The 22,011-nt window shown below is 34.1% G+C and overlaps 2 protein-coding genes and 1 long non-coding RNA gene across 5 annotated transcripts in view; 2 read left to right on the plus strand and 1 right to left on the minus strand.

The window, feature by feature from the left end:
- Positions 1–22,011, plus strand: part of LOC129740912 (ADP-ribosylation factor-like protein 5B) — a 78,495-nt gene that overhangs the window by 23,449 nt on the left and 33,035 nt on the right. For both annotated transcript variants that reach the window (XM_055732559.1, XM_055732560.1), the window contains exon 3: positions 17,818–17,933. In XM_055732559.1, the coding sequence (XP_055588534.1) occupies positions 17,818–17,933 (116 nt within the window). The remainder of the gene's footprint in view (positions 1–17,817; positions 17,934–22,011) is intronic.
- On the minus strand, positions 1,433–2,907 carry LOC129740915 (uncharacterized). The gene is made up of 4 exons (XR_008736386.1): positions 2,282–2,907; positions 2,078–2,216; positions 1,952–2,021; positions 1,433–1,880 (listed from the first exon to the last, which is right to left on the minus strand). It is a non-coding gene; the product is annotated as an uncharacterized LOC129740915 (long non-coding RNA).
- On the plus strand, positions 3,351–4,598 carry LOC129740914 (uncharacterized). 2 transcript variants are annotated; one of them, XR_008736385.1, is made up of 3 exons: positions 3,351–3,929; positions 3,999–4,203; positions 4,261–4,598. XR_008736385.1 is itself a non-coding variant. In XM_055732561.1 (2 exons), exons 1-2 carry the CDS (start codon positions 3,662–3,664, stop codon positions 4,073–4,075), a joined length of 345 nt encoding a protein of 114 aa, XP_055588536.1. In that variant the 5' UTR covers positions 3,351–3,661; the 3' UTR covers positions 4,076–4,598. The 2 variants fall into 2 exon arrangements, 1 of the variants encoding a protein (XP_055588536.1); XM_055732561.1 differs by having other exon boundaries at positions 3,999–4,598.

Here is a 22,011-nt window from a genome sequence, read left to right on the forward strand (position 1 = left end):
TAGATAACGGTCTAATGTAAAATTTTTCACTGAACATATTGGTGCCATAAAAAAGTGGCCGCATTTTCAGATGATGATCGCACTTCAAGTTTTGAAATACAAAAATATCAGGTTTGGCAACACTGTACACAAAATTTACCATGGTCATTCGATTGACAATATTAATCTTCATCATCTGTGGCTTCTATGGTTTCTGAGATATTTACAACAGAAAATTACTGTTTTTGGGGAAAAAGGCGATTTTTTTTAGAATGAGGGGGCTCCCATTCGGAGGGGATGGTCCTATTCACCCAAAACTTTAGACTTTTCTTAGTTACATTACAATATAAGTCATCCTACTGATTTAAGGCTAAATCTGAGAGGGTCGATGCATTTTCACGGTCACTTGGTATGCAATGACCCATATGATATGATGATGTGAAATCAGCTTAGGACAGGAGGATGGCAACCTGGTTCTTCTTTCGAGCCAGAGTCTTTTTCTGCTTTTTCTACATATCTATCGACAGTCCTTGACAGTCAAATGTCAGGTTTATTTAGGGCCCGAAAAAATGTTGGGCCCCAAACATTGATGGTTGTCAAATTCAATGACAAAGGATAGGGATGCCATTCGCCTGGTTTAGAGTAATTTGTAGGAAAATGGTTCAAAATAAAAGTTCTGTAATTGTAAAGTTTTTGGACCTACCTATCCTCCAATAACAATTTTCTATCGGATCATCATTACACCCGAACAAGAGTATGTAAACCTTTGACTTATACTGTGAAAGTACAATACTGTTTACAGTATTAGTAAGTGTGTGTATGGATTAAACCGACCCTTGGTAATCCGACACGAGAGTACACGCGAGGAAGTCACACTGAACCTCAAAAACACCCAAACTTGAGAACTTACCTCACCAACCCAAATAAAACTCCCGTCCTACAGATTTGACTATTGACGCCCAAAGTTAAGCTCTTGAAAGGGAACTCATTCCCCAAAATCTGATATCACGGAGAAAAAAGACGACTGTTGTTCCAATTATTTCAGCTAGTTACACCTATCATCACAATGTACACACTACCAAAAAAAAAAGTAAAATTACATCAGATGTGATGTAAATAAAAAGAAGCATCATATATGATGGAATTTTCAGTGTTGGTTGAATATAACACGACATTTAAAATAAAAAACGTGTAATTTTAAACTCGCATGGAAAATTCCGTCACTTTTAATGCTTCTCATTTTTTACATCATTTGTGATGTAATTTTACAACAATGCAGCATGTAAAATACGTTTTTCTTCCTTTTTGGTATTATTTTTCAAAAGTAAGAAAATGATGAAAGAATTTGTGATATGGCTTTTTGTATTGAAAACTACGCATAATGAAACATAGGAATATTTTGAAATTTTATTTATACCAAAAATTTCATTTATGTTACAGAATGTACTAAATAACACATCTTTAAATTCCTCATACCAGACATTAACAATCAAATTGGATGGTTGTCGAATAATAACCATAATTTGCCCCATGTATAATGATGCTTAGTTTTCCTTGTTCTGATTGCATTTAGTTCAAATTTTCACTCCACTTGAAATATCACGACAGTTGGAAAATTAAATGCTTCATAGAATCTTAGCTTACCCAACGGCTTAAGAAAGCTAGGTACACGAGGAGGAAATTGCCGGCATTATTGGCAATGAGCCGTTCCATTGGCTTTCTCTCGCTGGATGATTATTTGTTGCCCTTAAAATGTCCGTGGACGACCATCTTCCCCCTCCTTGAAAGTTAATTCCAGATGCTTCGCCCATTTTCGACGCTTGGACACCAATTTCCGACGCCACGGGGTAGAGACTGGTCTGCCTAATTCGTGTTTCACAAATTTTATGTGTGGAGGAAACCTGTAACGGATATGGAATAAAATTAAATAGATTAATTATCTTACCTTGACAATATCTTTTCTAACGCCCACCTCAAATAAGCAGCGTATATGTTTTCTGTTTTGGACCATATTGTATTACTTGGGACAGCTCTACTGAAAGCTGGAATGTGAAACTATCACTATCGAATATTATGACGATTGGCAAGAAAAACTTACCTTGATGAAAGTTGTGGTCAGAATACGCAACTCATTGCTGGGATATTATCTCCAGCACAACCACCGGCAGTGGACTGCAGTACACATTCTCCAGCTGGATCCGGAAACCAACACTCGAAACAATAATTTGCGTTCTGTTCTGCAAAAGATTGTTTTAATAACGAAAATTAAACCAAACAAAATTTATAATGCTCAAGAACTTACCTTTTCAAGTGCAAAACAGAAGAAGCAACTACAACCAAAGCTGATGGGAAGATGTTACCGGTTCAGCAAATGTATTCCGGGTCGGCGGAATTAAAACGCGACGAAACTTTGCGGTGTTGAACTTTTTCTTCTTCCAACTGTTCCGATAGCATCGTTATCGAGATCATATGCCCAGTAATATTTTATTCGTGCTCGTATTGGTTTGGTATTTGATTTTATTACATATCCAATTAGGGAACTTGGGTCACTCCCAGAATCGCACCAGTTGTCTTATAGCTTCTCGAAGTCCTCCGGAAACACGCCTCAACTGAATTTATTTGTGTTTGGTTTTGACAGTCCAAATTTTACATGGCATTATCACGTTCAGTGTCATGTAATATTTATTGAATTTTAATTCAATGTCTTTATATAGCATTCTGTGTCGTGTAATTTTAAGAAGTTTCTAATTCAGTGCTTTTAAGAATTCAATTTATTTTGAGGGTCTGGGAAAAAGTTGTGAAATTGCATCACATATGATGTAAATAAAAAGAAGCATCATAAATGACAGAATTTTACATGAGGAAATCATATTCTGTGTCATGTGAAATTAGTGTGATTCAATTTCAGTGCTGTCAATGGTTCAATTGTTTTTGATTTTGTAAATTTACATTACAAAATCGCGTTCTATGTCATGTAATATTAGAGGTTTTCATTTTCAGTGCTCTTAAGGATTCAGATTTTTTTTCTGTGTAGTTGATTTTTTCGCATTTAACTATAAATAAAATAAACACAACTACACACGGAGAAAAAAGACTACAGTTGTTCGAATTATTTCAGCTTGTTATACCAATCATCGATTTGTATTTGATTTTTTCACATTCAACTTTAAATACAATAGATTTAACTACAAACTGATGATTGACCTTACGCAGTCAACTATGATTATAATAGATTCAATTATAATTGATTCAACTGTAAATATGATAAATTTAACTACAATTGTATGATAAATATAATAGATTTAACTACAAACTGCTGATTGACCTTACGCAATTAACTATAATAATATAATTGGCACCACTGCTATTTTTCATCGACATATCCACAATTTTTTTTGCCTCCATTTTCGGGAAAGTTTTTCATTACTCGCGCTGCCGTCGTTGCGTGCCATCTCGTCGTCGCGGCTTTTTCGCATTATTTTTTTCGTCCGTCATCGTTTTTCTTGAAGAAGAGTCCGTGGAAGCCGTGGCCACCTGCTAGCAATAAGCCTTGTCCTCCCAATAAACGCTCGTGCTCATCGAATGTCCGTGAATTTCAATCGGAGCTGCTGGTCGTTGTTCCCCATTAGCCAAAAGAAATAAACAATTTGCCACCATTCTTCCGGCGAGACACAATCCGGTCATGAGGAGACGAACCAGAAATAGAACCGAGAGAACGGAACGACCAGATCGGAAGCAGACCGAGATACGGAAGGAACCGAAAAAAAGGATTAAGTGCCAGTCAGTTCTCCCACCAAAACTCCCGGCCGGTAAAACCATCAAGGTGGGAGATGGAAGTATGGTCATTGGTGGAAGGTTGGCAAAGTCCTCTGCTCGGGAAGGATACTATCAATCGGCGAAACCAGGTGTGCTGGTGAACAGGACAAGGGAACAAAAACTGTGGAACCAAAGTAGGTAAAAATTACAATTACTTTATTTATCAAATATTTTCAACTCGTTTTTATTCAATTGAATTTCAGATAAACAAACCACGATGTACAATGATGAGTCTCCGGCAATCAGCAGCAAGGAACACGGCCTTCTAGAAATTAAGTAACGTTTAATTTTGCCGCTGGGATCGGTCGACTTCGGAAGGGAAGAGAGCGGAGGAAATGCCCACGTTGCAGGAGCAGAAAATGTCGTCTACCATCTACGGCAAATAGAGAGCCCTAATCGGCACGACTGGTAAGATTGTAGAATTTTTTTGCTTCAATATTTGTCTTCATTTTGTTTCCCTTGTAGGTTTAATTCCACCTGATGCGGGGCAACAGCAATGAACGTCCAGGGCTGAGACAACACCGGACACTCTCTATGGGCATCTGCTCTATCTACATCTTCGGACAATTTGTGCAGCTGAAGCCGGGTGTGACAGAAGAGAATTTCATTTGTCAGGATACTTCAAAATTTACGGAGCCGGGAACCCAGCCCAAGTGTCCGCAGCCAAGAAGTATCAACTCGCGAGGATCTACCCGAAGACAGCGATGGCAGGTTGCTGGCGAAAGTTCAGAATAGGAACGCGCCGATCTTTGTTTATTGTAGGTGGCATTTATGATCATAAATAAATAAATACATAATTTGAAATTGATGGAATAATTTTAGCAAGTGCTTTAATTTGATTGACAATAAATATGATGACTATCAAAATAGACATAATTTGATTCTACAATATCTATAGTTAAACGATAAAAATCAATCATAGAAATATAATTGAATCTATTATATTTACAATTAAATCAATTGTACCAGTATAATTGAATTTATTATATTTATAGTTGAATGCACAACCTCAATCATACGATTATAGTTGAATCTAATGTATTTATAGTTGAATGCATAAAATCAATCATACAACTATAATTGACTCTATTATAAGTAATATGGAACGCAAAATATCAATCAGATAATCAATTATATATATAGTTTAAATCTTCAGATTTATAGTTAGCCGAGAAATAATCAGAAATACAGTTGAATATAGGCGGAATATTGTTGGCAAAACTATACTTTTTTCTCCGTGATCGCATTAAAATGGAAATCAAAATAAAAAAAATCACTGCAGGTACGGGAATCAAACCCAAAACAGTTCTCCGCTTGTGAGTTAGAAGTTCTCAAGTTCGGGTATTTTCAAGATTCAGTGCAGTCAGTTAGTGAGTGCGAGCGGCGAGTCAAGTGTTACGGCATAAAGTTGCTCCGGCTTGATACAGCACCGCTGCGATAGACCGGAACAGTCTGCACGTTTGGCTACCGTGGCAGGTGTTTGGTAATCGATTTGTGGTTTGTTACCAAATTTGAAAAAAAAATCTAACCGATAAATACAACAATCGTCAAAGTTATACACGCTCAGAAAATTTCACCAATAGTTGGAAAAATGTTAAGGAGTTTTGAAATGATTAAAATGTGATAAAAAGCATAAGTGAATTATGATTTATTTCAAATGTGGTTAGCTAAATTTATTAAAATAGAATCAACAAAGAGAGTTAGGAAGACTGCTTGGTACGAGAAAAATATTCAAGCGAGTTGTGAGGAGAGAATGAAAAAAAAAACACGTCGATGAGCGAGTTGAAAGGACAGCTTGGTGATCAAGGGGGTTGAGAGAACAGCTTGATAGAAATGAAAAAAAAAAAATAACGAATAAGCGAGTTGAGAGGACAGCTTGATATAAATTTAAAAAAAATCACCCATAAGCGAGTTGAGAGGACAGCTTGGTGTTCAAGCGATTTGGGAGGACAGCTTGATTTAAATTTTTAAAATATCACTGATAAGCGAGTTGAGATGACACTTTGATGATCAAGCGAGTTAAAAGAAAAGCTTGGTGATCAAACGGGGTGAGGGGACAGCTTGAAAGAAATGGAAAACACCAGAAAACAAGTTGAGAGGACAGCTTGGTGATTAAGCGGGTTGAAAGAACAGCTTGAAACAAACGTAAAAAAAACACCCTAAAGGGAGTTAGTAGGATATCTTGATGAGAAAGGAAACTCATGAGATTTTGAAGAATAGCTTAAAAAAAAAAAAATAAATTCAAGCAAGTTGAAAATTAAAACTCATGCGTGTTGAGAATACCGATTGGTGAGAAAGAGAACACAAACGAGGGCAGCTTGACATGCATTACTAATAAAAGAATAACTTTGAAGCGAGTTAAGATGGCTAATGGGTGAATATGAAAACTCAAGCGGATTGTGAGGACAGTATGAAAGAATAATTTTAAAAAGTCATCTTAGAACTATTTTCAGGAAAATGCAAATTGAAAAATACCGTGGAGGAAGTAAGGAAGACACCTTGGAGTGAATGGAACCTCAAGGAAGTTGAAAAGACATTATGAAAAAAGGTTAAAAAGAAAAAAAGAAAAGAGTTGAGATGACAGTTTGGAATTTCAACTAGATTGGATTGAGAGGACAACTAGAAAACTCATAGGCGAGTAAGAAGATAGCCTAAGCGTAAGGGTATTGATAAAAATATCCAGCGAGTTGAAAATTCGTATGTGACTCGAGACGGTAGCCTGAACGTCCTGTAATGACAGGAGATAAGAAAAAATATGAAGCATAATGGAATCGAAAGATGAATTGAGAGAATAGCTTGAAGTTGAATAGTGATTTTTTCGAGAAATGACCTTAAACATTTTTAAATTTAAGTAAAAGTGAAGTTGTTATCCTGCTCTCAGATATTAGTTCATTTTTATCTCACGTTGATTGAATGCAAATTCTTTAAATGTTTAAAGAGTTTATCGAAACAAATTGCGGGAATATTGCGGTAAGATGTCTTATACCTAAACTTCATGACGTGTTCAATGAAGTTTAATATTCGAATGTTAAAAAAAATGTTGTTGTTAAAAATAATGGATTTTTCATTTCATATTTTTTCGCTGCGTTTCGGAAATCCTGATCTAATAAATAATGAAATAACTGTTCGAGAAAATGAAACTTTATTATTTTTAAAGTTCAGTCCTATTGATTTTGAATTCAATCTATCGGTAATTTTACCCGGTTATTTATTTTAATATGCGGCTTATTAAAAAAAACGCAAGCGTTAAAATTGAAGCAACAAAATCAACAAAATAACTTGAAGGTAAATAAAGATTGAAATAAGTTAGAATTTTATCATAATATTAGAAAAATACAGAACAAGTTCATTTGATTGATTATCGAAAAAAGTAATTTACATCGTTTTCCATTATTATTAGGCACCATATTCAAAAGAAACTGAGATTGAGTAAAACGTTTAGCGTCTATAATTGCTTTTTTTTAAATTATTCAGCCACCGTCACGAAATAGAATGATGAGTGCCTAGAAGACTCGCTTGGGAAAACCAATTTGTATTTGGCATAAGTGAGCTTTTTCATAAAAATGTTATCTTGTGTGTTTAATGTTGCATGTACGTTTCCATATAAATTTCGTGCTTTTCAGTTTAACATCGCAAGCCGCTGATATGTATCCAAAGTATAAAAAAACCAATTGCGCGAAATTTAATTTAACCCGCATCCGCTCCAGAGTGTCAATATGACACTATCGGAAGTTTGGTGGCTTGTTACTTCATTCAGGCGCATCTTATGAATTCATGAAATCTTTAATTTCGCATCATTACTTCTTTATGGACGCTCCCCGAAAGCTCAGTAAAAAAAAAAACTTTCTTTTGGGATCTTCAGAGTTAAATTGATGCTCCTTGCCTTAAATCGCTCTATTTCTCTTGTTTCTCAACAGGTTTGTGTAAAATTTATAATTTTAGAAACCTCATAGTGTAACTCAAATATGATTATCGAATAATATTCAGCTGCAACAATTCAAATTTACGTAATACAAAGTATAAAAAAAATGTAAGAAGAAACCTGCTTGGGAAGAACGAAAAGTTTCGGAAAAAATCACTTTGTGCCCAAAAAAGATGAAGTTAGAAGGGTAATTTTCATTTTTTTTCAATTTTTAATTAAACCACAAAAAAAGTAAAAAATGGTGTGAAATCGTACCTTTCAACCAATGAATTGTTTCAGTCACGGTAGAATTTTTTTTGAATAGTTTACTGCAAATTTCACGTAATTTGTCAAATATGGGTATCTTTAAATTCTCAAAATACCAAACACAAAATTATTGACGAATTTGCAAATATATCTATCAATACATTTTTTAAGTGATATAAAAAATGATTTTTCTTTTTTAAGGAGGGCATTTGTGTACTATAAATTATCTTAACATGCAAATTTATACATTTTCACAAAACTCGATGAGAACCAATTGTCGATTGATTAATCGTGTTTTCCGATTATTTTGTATAGGAGCCCTTCCTCTTTTAAATGGGAAGGACTCGAAACTTCCCAGAAACAACTAAAAAAAAAAAGGTCCAGTAGTCTGAGTTCTTGAAGAACACGGATACTAATTCTCTCTATTTTTCTAGAGATTTTGACGATTCTGAATAAATTTCAAACAACGATTATACGCATGAAACAAAAAACAGACCTCCAGTTTTTTTTGATATTGTCAAAACTGTAACATGAACTTTCAAATGCAATCAACGATAAAATTTTCGAGTTATCGTATTAACACGGTATTTGAGAGAAAATATTCCTTTTCGATGAAAAACACTCAGATTTGTTTTTTTCAATGCTGAAATAATATTAGCTCTAAAGCTTGGAATCTTGGACTTTAGATGAGGCATGAGGCATGAGACATGAGACATGAGACCTTAGACTTGAGAATTGAGACCTGAGAAATGATACATGAGACCTGAAAAATGGGACATGAGACATAAAACGTGAGAATTGAAAATTGAGAAGTGAGGAGTGAGAACTAAGTATTGAGAAGGGAGGAGTAAGAGATGAGCAATTATAAGTGAGAAGCAGTGATGCCAACTGTTTTTCAGAAATGTCTGGAAGATTTTGAAAAATGTCTGGAAAAGTCTGGATGGCGAACTTTATAGATGACGACCATTTTTTTGGTCGCCAGGTCGCAATATTGCAATCTAAGGAATAACACTCATTACTTAATAATATTCATACATTCTAAACACTATGAATGTGGTGGTGTCAGCGGTACTATGTTTCATGCTTAATTTCCTGTTTGATTACCAGCTTCGTGGCATTTCACACTCTTCTATTACTAATTCGAATCATTTCCTGCCATTTTGCAACGATAATTTTGAATTTTTACTGATTTGTCAAAAAAGTCTGGAAATGTCTGGAAGAAATGGCAAAAGTCATGCTCGAAGATATTTTCCAACCCGTCAGGAGTACCTCAAGGTAGTCACCTGTGACAGTTACTGTTCATCATTTTCGTGAACGACTTGTGTGCTATGCTGCAATCTGATACGCTCATGTACGCCGACGATCTGATGCTTTTCAGAAAGGTCGTCAGTGAAATTGATTGCCTTGCTTTATAGGCTGATATCCCAAGACTTATTTCAGTTTAAAGGGCAAAAGTCCAAGTACTCCGATTTTCAGAGAATCACTGTATAAAAGGCCATCCAAACTTTAAAAAAGCTCAAATTTTGTTAAATAATAGTGAAATATTTAATCTACCTTATGCAGAAAATTTGATCAAAGTATATCATCAGAGTAAAAAGTTATGGATGATCAGAGTCTAAGTGACAGTGCGCGTGCTTTCCATTTTTATACAAATATGAGCGGTACTGTGCATTAGACAAGTTAACTTTTAGCTTTTTTTGCCGATCAAATTCGGACTTACAACGAATTATTTTCAAGTAATTTAGTTTCATTTAGATCATTTGAACGAGTTGACATATCATTATGCGGGGTATAGCCAAATGAAAAAAATACATTCAGAAAATAAATAAATCAAAACTCATAAATACGTTACGGAGGAAATTTTCAAAGTTTAAGCAGGGAAATTATTCATGTTCTCAGGAGTTATTTGAGAAAATTAATTTCCTAGGAAAATCATTGAATTTCACAAATGACAATTTCGCAGAAGATTTATCCATTTCCCAAGATGAAGCTGACGAAACCAGAACAGTTAAAAGAAGAGAGTTAAGGTTGGAGTTTCCAAAAGTCAAAGCCCTCGCCGAGGAAAAACACTATCCTCGAAACTGAGTGCTCCCAATTCTTAGAAGCAGAAAACCCCAGAAATTCAGCCCGATAACGATTTTCCATTACTATGCATCTGTTGAGATCTCTTTACCATTGTTCTATTTTCTGGCAATCTGCCCAATTTGAAACTCATAAAATTTTAAAAACAAGCCAGCATGCAACGGTCGCCAAAAGCAAAAAAAAAAAACAAAAAAAAAATCGTGCAGCACTCCAATTAAAGACACTTAAACACCACATTCCCACTTGAAGGGTGGATAAAGTTTCGGTTTCTAGATACCTACTTGTGGAGAGCAGAGCATAGAAGGAAAAAAAACCAAAGACAAAAACCAGCAACAGCTACAGAGACGGAAACATGATAATGTCACGGCCATTGGCTAATAAAGAACGGCTGGCTGTCTAGTTCTAGTGACAACCGAATGAAGTCCAAATGCTTTTACACAGTCTCACCAGAAAGGAAAAAAAAACGCTCCAGAATGCTTTCCTGCGCTTATTAGCTTAGACAGACTAAATTCGGTGTTGATTGGAGAGGCAGTTACAAAAGGAGACAACGGAAAAAAGACCAACACAAAATTTCACAACACCAGACTAAACGACGAGACTGCTCAATATCGTTTTCATTTCGTTCGAAAGTATCGTAGAATTTAATTAGCTCTCGAGAAATCGATTGTGTATGTATGTTGTTGGTTTTTATGGATATGAAGCGCCCACCCACATACTTCGAGGGTCTTGTCAACTCTTATTGCTGCTTTGCATGACATATTTTTGAAGGGGCAAATCGTGAGCTGAGACTTACAGCAACCCCCGGCATTGAAGGGAACTTTTTTGGAATCAACTTCAACTTCCTCACGGCAGAGAGACAACAAATTTAAGAGACGCCTAATTAGATTGTGAAATTTTCATCTAAACAAATTATCAATTTGATATGATTTAAGAGCTTGAAAACTGGGTCCTTGGAATAATTTTAATATTCAAAGGGGTTTATGAATTGGGTTACAATAAATGGGTTGAAATTAGCCCAACAACTCTGAGAAGTTATAGTGAACTTTATTTAAACTTTATTTAAATCAAGAACTGTTGAATTTTCATCCCAGTTATAAAAACACATCTTTCCGTGGCAGCATACGTCTTAAATCAAGGCGCTCGATGGCGATCGTTAAATTTTCCAAAACGGATTTTTCGAAATTTACTGAAAAATAGAACTAAGGATTTTAGAATGTAATCGAACTTTCCGCTTAAGTTTGATGCATTTGACGTCTTTAACAATTTTTTACATGAGTTCCTTTTTTTAAGGAGGTCATTTTAAATAAAATAATTTTATAAAGATTTAGAGATAAAGAAAACTGTTTTCAAACTGATAAGTTAGATGCCTTGAAACATAATAGTTGAAGAAATTTTGTCGAAAAAATTGAACATCTATCTCTTGAACTAAAAGTTGTGTGGCAAATGGCTTTCAAGATATTTAAGTGGTCCTACTAAAATCACTTTTTTCATGAAATCCTTCAGGGTGAATTCTTTTTCAAATACATAAAGGTAGTGCGTTAAAAAAATCGTGCTTATTCCCGAAAAACGTATAAAAAACAGCTCTGAAAATTAAGATATGAAACTTTCGACAAAGACCTGACACCTGATAACTGAGACCTGCGACCTGAGACCTGAGATTCGAGACCTGAGACTTGAGACTAACACATGAGACATGAGACATGAGTCCTGAGACATAAGACCCGAGACCCGAGACCTGAGACATGAGACCTGAGACATGAGACCTGAGACCTGAGACTTAAGACAAGAGACCTGTGACCTGCGAGCAGAGACTTGAAGCCTGAGAAATGAGAAGAGAGAAGTGAGAAGTGAAGATGGAGCAGTTAGAGTTAGAACTGAAAAGTGTGAAGTGAGGAGTGACAAGGGACACCGCTCACTTCTCACTGCTTACCTCTCACTTATTACTTCTTAGTTCTCACTTCTTATTGGACAATTTTTCCAATTGAACCATCTGATTTTTAGCAATCTGGTTGCACTGCTAATTGCAGAGAGAACATCAAGATTGTTTTCTCACTTGAATCCCGCGGGGGAGAGCAAATTTGCAAACTTGCGGGACTTTTCATCATATCCGATTTATACCGACTTTAAGTAACCATTTTTACGATCTTTTACTTATTTGGTATTTGCGATTCGCATTAACATTCTTTTCTTATTATAATTTTCATACGATGCATCTTATGAACCGCTTTTTAGAGTGTAAAATAGTTTTTAAAAGAGTCTTATGAAATTCTTTTTATTTTCATACGATGTGTTTATGAAAAATAGAAGAAACGGCATTGTAAAAAAATATGAGCACATTCATTCCACCAGTCATCTTTCATCGTCGTCAAAGGCGCCTACCAATTGTTAAGTTACTTCAATATGAATGTTATTCTGATATTCTAAATGGTAAGTTTTCGTTGAAATTTAATTTTAATGAAGGTTGAGAATACTTGTAAGCAAAATAGATTCATTTTATTTTTCAATTACATTTCAGACTGGCTACGGCATTGTAAGAAGCGCGAAGTCAAAGAGCCGAGGCGGCAATAAAACTGAATGTTGAAGGGCTGCTTATTGTTGCCATGTTTTTTTTAAACAAATTAATGAAAAAAAGTAAAAGTAGTATTCTTCTTATTACATTGGGTTTTAATATGAGAACATGGTTTATAAAAAATTTGTAACAGTTTAGGAAAATCGAGATCCACAACCCTATTAAGAAATATCCATAGTTTTAGACTTCTTTCGAGTCACATCACAAATGATAAAAGTAAAAATTTTGGCTTCTGAAAATTTTTCCAAAGCTGTTCTTAATGTAAATAGCTGTATCACGCGAAGAAAACACTTATTCCAAAAATTGTGACTTTAGTCAGACAATCTTTCATACGATCTTTTTACTAAACAGTTAGAATTGCGCACCATTGTGAACGACTTAAGTTATCATTTTTGATACGTTTTAATGTTTGCTGGAGAATGAAGATATTTAAAATAACTCTTTCACAAAATTTGTTTCCTTTTCAATATAACATATCATAATCTTAAAAACTATGCAGAATAAAGGCATTTGAGTAGAAATTTTGCTCTCCAAAGATGGGAAAATGCTCTTATGTTTTTTAAAGGAAAATTGAGCCTGGATAATTTTAAACCGAATTTTGTTCAAATCATTCACACGGCTGCGGTTAAACTTCTGAAAATTGTCACATTTAGTTGAACATAAAATTTTCTTACATTCTTAGTAGGAAATATTTTTAAAATTTTTAGACAAATTCTTAAAAAATTATAGTTAGTCTGGTTTTTTCCTGAAATTCACAGTTTTTTAAGGTTTCCCGATTCACGAGCAACACTTTATCAACAAACTTCAGTTCATCCAAATTTGTTTTATAAAGCCATTACAGACGAAAGTGATGATATTATTTCTTTAACTGGATATCACAGCACATTTCTTGGTGTTCCATTTGTAATCAATCTGGCAATAAGCTTACGTTAACGAAAAATTGTGTTCTAAATGCATAAAAAGCCCATGATGCAATCCAATATCTTGAAGTATGTTGTCAAATTCCAACATCAATCTTGAAACACATCGTATTTTGGCATTTTAGCGATGTTTGACTTGTAATTCAAAATTTTCAATAAATTTATACGTTGAATAGTTTGCACTGATTTTCAAATCCAATCAAGCGATTTTTTACTGCCTCCAAGGCAACGAAATCAATTGATTCAAATTCTAAAGCGAGAATTTGAAATAAATTCGAAGATTTTTTTTTCAAATTTACAATTTACAGGAAGTTTCTCAGTATTATGATCTTGCTCTGTTTTATACCTAATTATAAAACTTTTTTTTAAATAAAAATTTAACTTCTCAAATCTCCGCGGGCCACAAAATTGAGTTCGCGGGCCACTGTTTGGCCACCCATGCTATACAATATTGATGCTCCATTCAAGGCTGACTAAGCTTTCAAGTGACCGTTCTATGGAACTTTCGATTACCGTGAAAGCACCAATGGCCGCGCATTTAAGCTATGATGCATGTTCTTTGTTCCGTACAAAAATTATGTTTTGTGCGATTCTGGAAAGGAAAGCACTGACATGTAGTAAAACTTACGTACTTTAAGGGAAAAATTTAAAAGCGAGAAATTTTTCATTGCAACGCCACAAAAAACCGGATTTTGTAATAAGTGTCGGTGTACCAATAGCCGCGCACACAAATGTTGCGTGTTCCAATCGCCGCTCACAAGTGTACCAATGGCCGCGCACGTCTTAATTAAGGTTTCTACAGTAAATAAGGTATCCAAACAGTTTAAAATGATTTTTACATGGCTCTCAGGCTCATTGTGAATATTCTCAGGTAAGGCTTTTTCTGATTCACACATCAAACACCGATTTGTCACCATTGTTTGTGAAACTAGTCTGGTCCTGAATTAGTATATGAGACGCCATTTTTACAGAGCATTATTTTGCCGGAAGATGTTTTGGAATATTGTTTTCGGTCCCGATTTCGACAAATCATCACACATTCGGCGAGCTGTCTGAAAATCCACGGGGAAATTGACCAACAAAAACTAAACACATCCGAATTGCTATCTAACCTCAAATTTCCAACACTTTGTAGCCATTTTCATTAGATAATCGTTTCTTCTGATATTGTTTCTAAAAAATGTGTTATTTCAGCCGGTTATATGATGGAAAACATTGATTGGAAAACTTGCCTGTGAATCTTATGCAACCTTTGTGAACTTTCGAAAAACTTCTCTACGTTTAACTGCTGATAAATACAGAAACATTTCCCGTGCGCGGCAATAGAAACATTCAAAAATCAAGTGTACTAATGGCCCTGCACAACAAAATTGTCATTTTTTCCGCAACAGAACCTTCAAACTGTTCACTTTTTTTTCACAATTGATTCATTATACAGCCACAAATAACTTACGTTCGAAAATTTTTGCCAAGGTTCTCTAAATCAACACAAAAAACTGAATTACAAAAAGGGACCCGCATAGCTCACTTGCTAAGGACAACAGACAAAATGGCATCCGGCAAAAACGATGTTTGTTTTTATTTTTTCCTGATCTCAAAAAGCAGAATAAATTTATTTCTAGTATGGCAAGTGAAAGATACTCAGCGTAGGTATCAGAAAATGCGAAACATAGAAATTTTCGTTGTCGAATTTCGGAGATAATAATGATTAAAGTTGAAAGTGCGCGGCCATTGGTGCTTTCACGGTACTTGAGCATTTGATAAAAGTTTTGGTCTTTCTCATGAGTATAGAGTCGAAAAACGCTATCTATTAACCCAAAATATTTGGATTTTAATTAGTGTTGTTTTGAAACAACATCATGAATTCAAGGGACAAGTCATGTCGGTCTCGATTATATTGGCATAGAAGCACCAAGCACCAGTATCAAAATTCTGCACGAAATTGAATCTTAAAATTAATAGATAAAATGACTTGGAAGATCGAAACATCAGATTGAAAATAAACCGATTTAATCGATTTTTCCAAGGCTATAGAATCGATAAAAAAATTCGGAAATTTGAGTTCAAAAGATCGATCTTGCGAAGATCGACCAATCCTAGTCTGCACTTCTTCAAAATACGGAAGCTAGACTAAGATTAACAGTTCATCTTTCTTTCTGATAAAACCCGAACATTCATTCATTTCGACGAGTGTGATGCGAAATCGGAAAACAAAATTTATAGATAGGGGATAAAGATAAATTATAAAAATCGTCTTTTCTGATATAGTTTTTGTCAAGAGAATCTGGATAAATGAACTTAAATACGTGATTTTTGTATTCAAAAAACAATTTTCTCAGTTCTCGATAACTATTGAGTATTGGGGGAGTTTTGAACAAAATTTATTATAATTTTTGCTTTAAATTGGGTAGGGTTTTGTAAATTTAAAATTATCTAGAAAAAAAAATACAATTTCAAAAATTCATGACAAATAAGGAAATTAATTTTTTAAACCATTTTCCGACTCATGATCATCTCAAAAACTCGGTAAAATAATGAATTTTACTGAGACGACTCCAAATAAATCAGAATCAAAAGTCATTATTAAATTATTGAAATTGATTAGACATTTGAATATAAAAAATTTGAATCGAAAATTGAAATTTGAATTGAATTTGATTGAAAATTGAATTTGAAAAAAAATATTAACCAGTCTAGTTTACCAAATTGGAATAAATAATTTCGAAACACCATAATGCGAAATAAAATTTTTAATGAAACACGAATTAAAGCGATGTGAAACAAGATGTTAGGCCATTCGGGTTAACATGTCAAATAGGAGAATAGGCCGAATGGGGCATTTGGCCGAAGATTTTTTTGCCGGATGGATGTTAGGCTGATAAGACATATTAACGCTCAATTATTTGAATTGATCGAGGAATTTGCTTACAAAATCATCCCTTACTTCAGAGACCATTCCCTTCCTCCCTTAATTTTACGATAGTTTAAAAAATAACCTTTTTAATTTTAGGTTTATTATTATTATTATTTTTATGTTGACATTACAGGATGTACTCCTACTTTGAAAAAATTAATTGTGTCCAGCAAACTTGTTGAGCTGAAAATTTAATTTAATGTAATATAAATGAAATTATGAATTGATACAAATAAAGACAAATTAAAAAAAAACTCTAGTTTGCATGTTGAGGCAAATGGCTGTTAGGCCGAATGGTCGATAGGCGGAATGGATATAGGACCATTCGGTTTGATGACCTTTCGGCCTGATGACCATTCGGCCTAACATGCAGACAAGTGTAAAAGATGTCCTATCGGCCTAGCAACCATTCATTACGATCATTCGACCAGGTATCCATTCGGCGTAACTGACCATTCTGCCTAGCATGCTTTTTGCGATTCGAAACTGTTCTTCGGCACTGTAAGAACTGAAAATTGATTATTTCCATGATGAATTACGCTCTAGTGGCCAAAAACTTCATACTGCGTATCGTCAGCATTTGTATAAATTTTCGTTCAGCCAGACCGAACTGAATCCTTTCTATTTTGTTTTCCATTTCTCCTTATAGATTGTTAGGATTTTTACTTTTAATGATAATAGAAACTAATTTTTGTTGCTTACCATCGTTTAGAACACAACCGGTAAGTTAAAATCTAAAATATTTCTTATTTAGAAATTTGTGTGGCTTGGTTCACTCTGGCTCAACGAAAAATACAATTTTTCGAGCATCAGCCACATACTCGTTGGGTGCTGCGGCTGCCTATAAAGCGCCTATTAGTAGGCTCCTAAGCTTAGAACATTTTTTTATACTGGTAAATAAAGCATATTGAAAATCCCTTATTTCTTGTAATTCTCATGATGGTTCAATTGTTACATAAGTGTGAATTTTAACATATAAGTTTTCTTATAACTGTTACATTCGAATCTCACTAAAGTGGCACAGGATAGGTCGTTATTTTTAAACGTCACCATAAAACCCTAAACCTGACCTCAAACTGTATCAGCTTTTCCCGATAATGTGAAAAACTTTCGACGTCAGCTTGCCCAAGCCCAAGCTGGCCATTTTCGTTCTACAAATCTCATAATCATTTATCACCGTTTTTGTTAACGGGGGAGCCCCAAAACAAGATTATATTTACGACCACTCGATAACATCATCGACTTCTACCAGCCCAAATTCGAAGAAAACTTCCAACAAACATATCTAATCCATTGTCAAAAATAACTGTGTATACCGATTCTAAATCCTGCTCATTTTTCTCTTTTCTCCCGCTGCTGTATATTCCAGAACATAAACTCGTAATGGTCGGTCTGGATAATGCCGGCAAAACCACCATCCTGTACCAGTTTCTGATGAATGAAGTCGTACATACCAGCCCAACGATCGGATCCAACGTAGAAGAGGTAAGAAAACAGACGGACTTGGGATAGTCTGGAGAATCGACCAAAAATCCTTTCATTCACCAATCGAAAACCGAGAGACCTGTTTTATGTATGTGGTGGGTGTGCATTTTTCTGCTCCTTCTCCCAATTCTGCTCGCCTGGCATCAGCAGAAAGGTCTAATCCTGCCAATCAACTAAAGCTATTATTTCCTGTATCTGGAAAATCAAGAGCAATGAAAATGGTTCTCCGTGTTGATGTCGTGTTTGTCTAAAAACCCTTCGAAAGGAGGGTCCCATTAGAGGGACGGAAGATTTATCCTGCTTTTGCTCGGTTTTGTCTACGAGCGAGATTGAAGGTCCGGAATCCGGATTAGCTTTCGTTTATTCAAAAAAGAAGAAAACCCAGTCTCTTGACTTGACCCAATTGGTCGGGACAATTGATGGATTTTGGCAAGAAAAGTTTTCACACTTTCCTGGAGCAATCCGATCGGGTGGACGGTTTTAGAGTTAGGCAAATTGACAATACATATGTATTTGAGGATAAAACTAGATGTGTTCTCTTATCGTTCCATTTTGTGGTAATAGGATGATTATCCAATTATTTATCTTTGGTCAATAATTTTTCTAATAAAACATTTTAAAATACGATACGACAGATAAATACAGTTGAAGCGGGAATAAATTTAATTTAAAAAAAGGCAAAAGACTTGACAATTTTATTAGATTTTTTTTAACATTTCCTTTACTATTCATTTCTGATACGTTTTAGTTTTTCGTCAAATAAATCGAATAGTTCTTAACTAAGGAATTATTATCCATATTCTCAAAAACAAGATATACTTCGCATTTTACTGTATCAAGAAATATCTTAATGTTTGATATCGTTGAAAATGTGATAATGTTTGACTCCATGTATTCTTATTCAAATCAATCAAAACATCAATCTTAACTTGGTTGAAAGCAATGATCAAAATTATTCATGGAGTGTCGAATTTAAAAATAAATACGTACAATATTGTATATTATAGAGACAATTGATTAAAAAATTACAGAATATTGAAAATTTTCTTGTTTTGATTTTAAGACAGATTATAAACTCAAATGTCATCAAAAATTAAAAAATTATGAAAAACCCTTAAAAAATAATTTTAAATTTAAAAACAATTTTAAGGTTTTTATCAACTTCGAATGAAAATTTCAAAATGTAACAAAAAATGTTTAGATGAATAAAATTGAATAAAGCAAACAATACATATTAGCTTAGGTACGTTTCTGTCGATTAAAGAAAACTTGTATGGATAAATCTGCAAATTAAAACTTTTTTGAGTCGTTAGGCTAATATAGTCATAAGATATTGGATATTGGGGCTTAGTATCTCAGAAACTTGCTTTTTCACCATCTTACCAGATTCAATCGCGCTCTAAAAAGAATGAACAAATAATAAAACCCATAGTTTTGATGGTATTTGAAGGAAATTGAATCTTTTTTGGGTTATAAGAAGGAGAAACAGTTTTCTAAATAAAGAAATAGCGATTTGTTAATAGGACTGCCAGATGGTTTTCAAAAAAGCGGAGCATTTTGAGAAAAAAAAAGTGGGACACAGCCGAAAAAAGCGATCATTTGACAATGTGTTAGAAAAATTATTATATGTATAATTAAATATTTTTGGCTTTTTCGGTCTTTTAAGGATATCAAACAACTTTATTTTGAAATACCATACGTTTCGACCAGTTTTGGTGGTCTTTTTCAAGGGAACTAGAAATTTATTATTGTATTACAAATTTGTTACGGAGCGTTGTTAGTTAATAAACTATGTAGTGTGTAATTCACTTAACAGTCTGTTGTTCTTGTCAGTGTCGTTTTTATCCAACTGTTAGGAGTCCAGAATTCGCTGCTCGTCTGTGGTAGACAGCATGTTATTTTTGTATAATAGATTAATTTTAACCTTCTTACATTTTTGCACGGATAAAATGGAATAATTATCATCCGTTTTTCTACGGTCCCACTGCACATCAACGTTTGAGATTGAGAACATCTCAAATTTTTATAAGTTTATATACAAATCAAATGAATCCAATTTAGTGCGAAGTAGGGTGGGATTCTAGCACTAAAATCTTTTTGAAAATGTACGAAGTTACGGTCTTTTAGAGAATTCATAAATCGGCACAAAAACAAAAATCATGTTGTTTTTTCAGTACAAAATATTCAATTTTCCCATACAAACCTAAAAGTTCAAAAATACTCATGTAAAGGTTACTTAAAAATTCTACAAAAAATCATGGATGAGTTTTGTACCAAAACAACGATTTTTAGACCCCTTGATTTGAGAAATTCAAAAATGACCCCAAATCGACTCAGTCTATTATCCTAGGTGCACCACACCTTTTTTTCCTAACAACACACCAATCATAAATGCCATCGTCGCACAGTGGGGCAGGACCTATGAAAGCTTGGACAAAATCCCTTTTTGTAAATTTCGAAAATTTATCATAAATTTATGCTTTTCAAAAAAAAACTGGACATTACACCGATCACAAGTCAGTCGAACATAGGGTGAGTGCTCCTACTTTGAAGTTAGGCCCTACTTTAGTCCTGAAATGCCGAAAATAGTAAAAAATTCATTTTTCTAGCATAGGATAAAGATACTACTCACACAATGAACTCTTATTCTGCCTGAATCCTACCATACCGCTTTTTGCCATAAAAAGTCTTTCTAATAAAATGTTCAACGTTTTTAAAAATGTAAATAACTTTCCAATTCAAATGGAAGTCTCAGCTATCCAACAAAACAAAAACTAATTTCAAGTTATTCACGTTTTAGTGAAACATGTTTTTGGACAATTTTCGTACTTTTGGATTGCTTTTGATAATGTTATTGGCAGAAAAACTTGAACTCAATCGAATTTGAAATTCAGCTCGTTTAATTTTTTTTTGAAAATTTATTTCCCTTTTAATAATTTTGTAATAGTATTTCGGTTTTTTAAACGTTTTTTTATTAGTGTTTAGGAATGTAGAAATTTTATACCATTTTTATGAAATCTCCTTCTTCCAGAAAAGAGATGGGTCTTAAACTAGCGTTAAAATAACATGCATTTCTCTGTTGACAAATATGGATCCATTTGCATTATTAATTCAAAAGTTGTGCACATATTCAGGTAACATTTGTATGGGAGCCCCCCATTCTTGTATTTGAAAATTTTCACGCCGATCGATTGAGTAGCTTCCAAGTTAATAAAGAAATTAGCTGAACAAGTTATCTAAATAGATCAAATTTCACAACATCTAGATGAAAAAAGATTTTGAGAAAAATCGAACAACTTTTCAGAAGACTTCAAACCAGTAGGATTTAATTTGAAAAAGTTATGAGGTTTTGACTATCGATTGGTCAGGTATGCCCCACTGTGCGACGATGCAAATTTCTTTTGTACAAAATTCGGAAAAATCCTCAACTTTTTTTGGGACGTTAACGTGGATATCAAACGGTGTCTGGGACTCTGAGTATTGAAATGAAGAATAAATGCAGTCAAAATAGATGTTTAATTAGTGATCATAAACACAGGCATGTGGTGATAGTTTAATAAGTTTTTATCCTTCTATCAGGGCACTATGAGCTTGTTCTATAAACAATGGAAACCAGAAATGTTTTCCATGGTTTTTAAAATGTTAATGATATTTCATTTTTTTTTATAACAACATATAACTTCATTATGATTTTTCTAACTTACAAATCGTGCAACTAGCATTTAACTGTGATTTATTCTTTTTTTTTTTTGGATCAAAATATCAATTTGCCAATAAGCCCGTACCCTAAGTTGCAATGGGTTAACGGCTGCGGTGTGTATGTTTGTGAAAATGATGGATCAACCCATCATTTTCCTGACAGTGTCGTTACACACAATCTTGTTAAACATGGTGTCATAATATGGCCTAAATTAGAAGAGGAGCTGGACATCTTTATTTAGTTTAAATTCAGCAGTAGGTTCAAAGATGTCTATTTTTTTTTCATGATCCATGTTGATAAGATGAATGGGAGTTGAAACACTTGCCCTCCCTTCCGCAGAACAATCGCAACATTTGGTAGTGAAAGTATCACAATTTA

This window comes from Uranotaenia lowii, chromosome 2 (assembly GCF_029784155.1).
Source record: "Uranotaenia lowii strain MFRU-FL chromosome 2, ASM2978415v1, whole genome shotgun sequence".
Lineage (NCBI taxonomy): Eukaryota > Metazoa > Arthropoda > Insecta > Diptera > Culicidae > Uranotaenia > Uranotaenia lowii.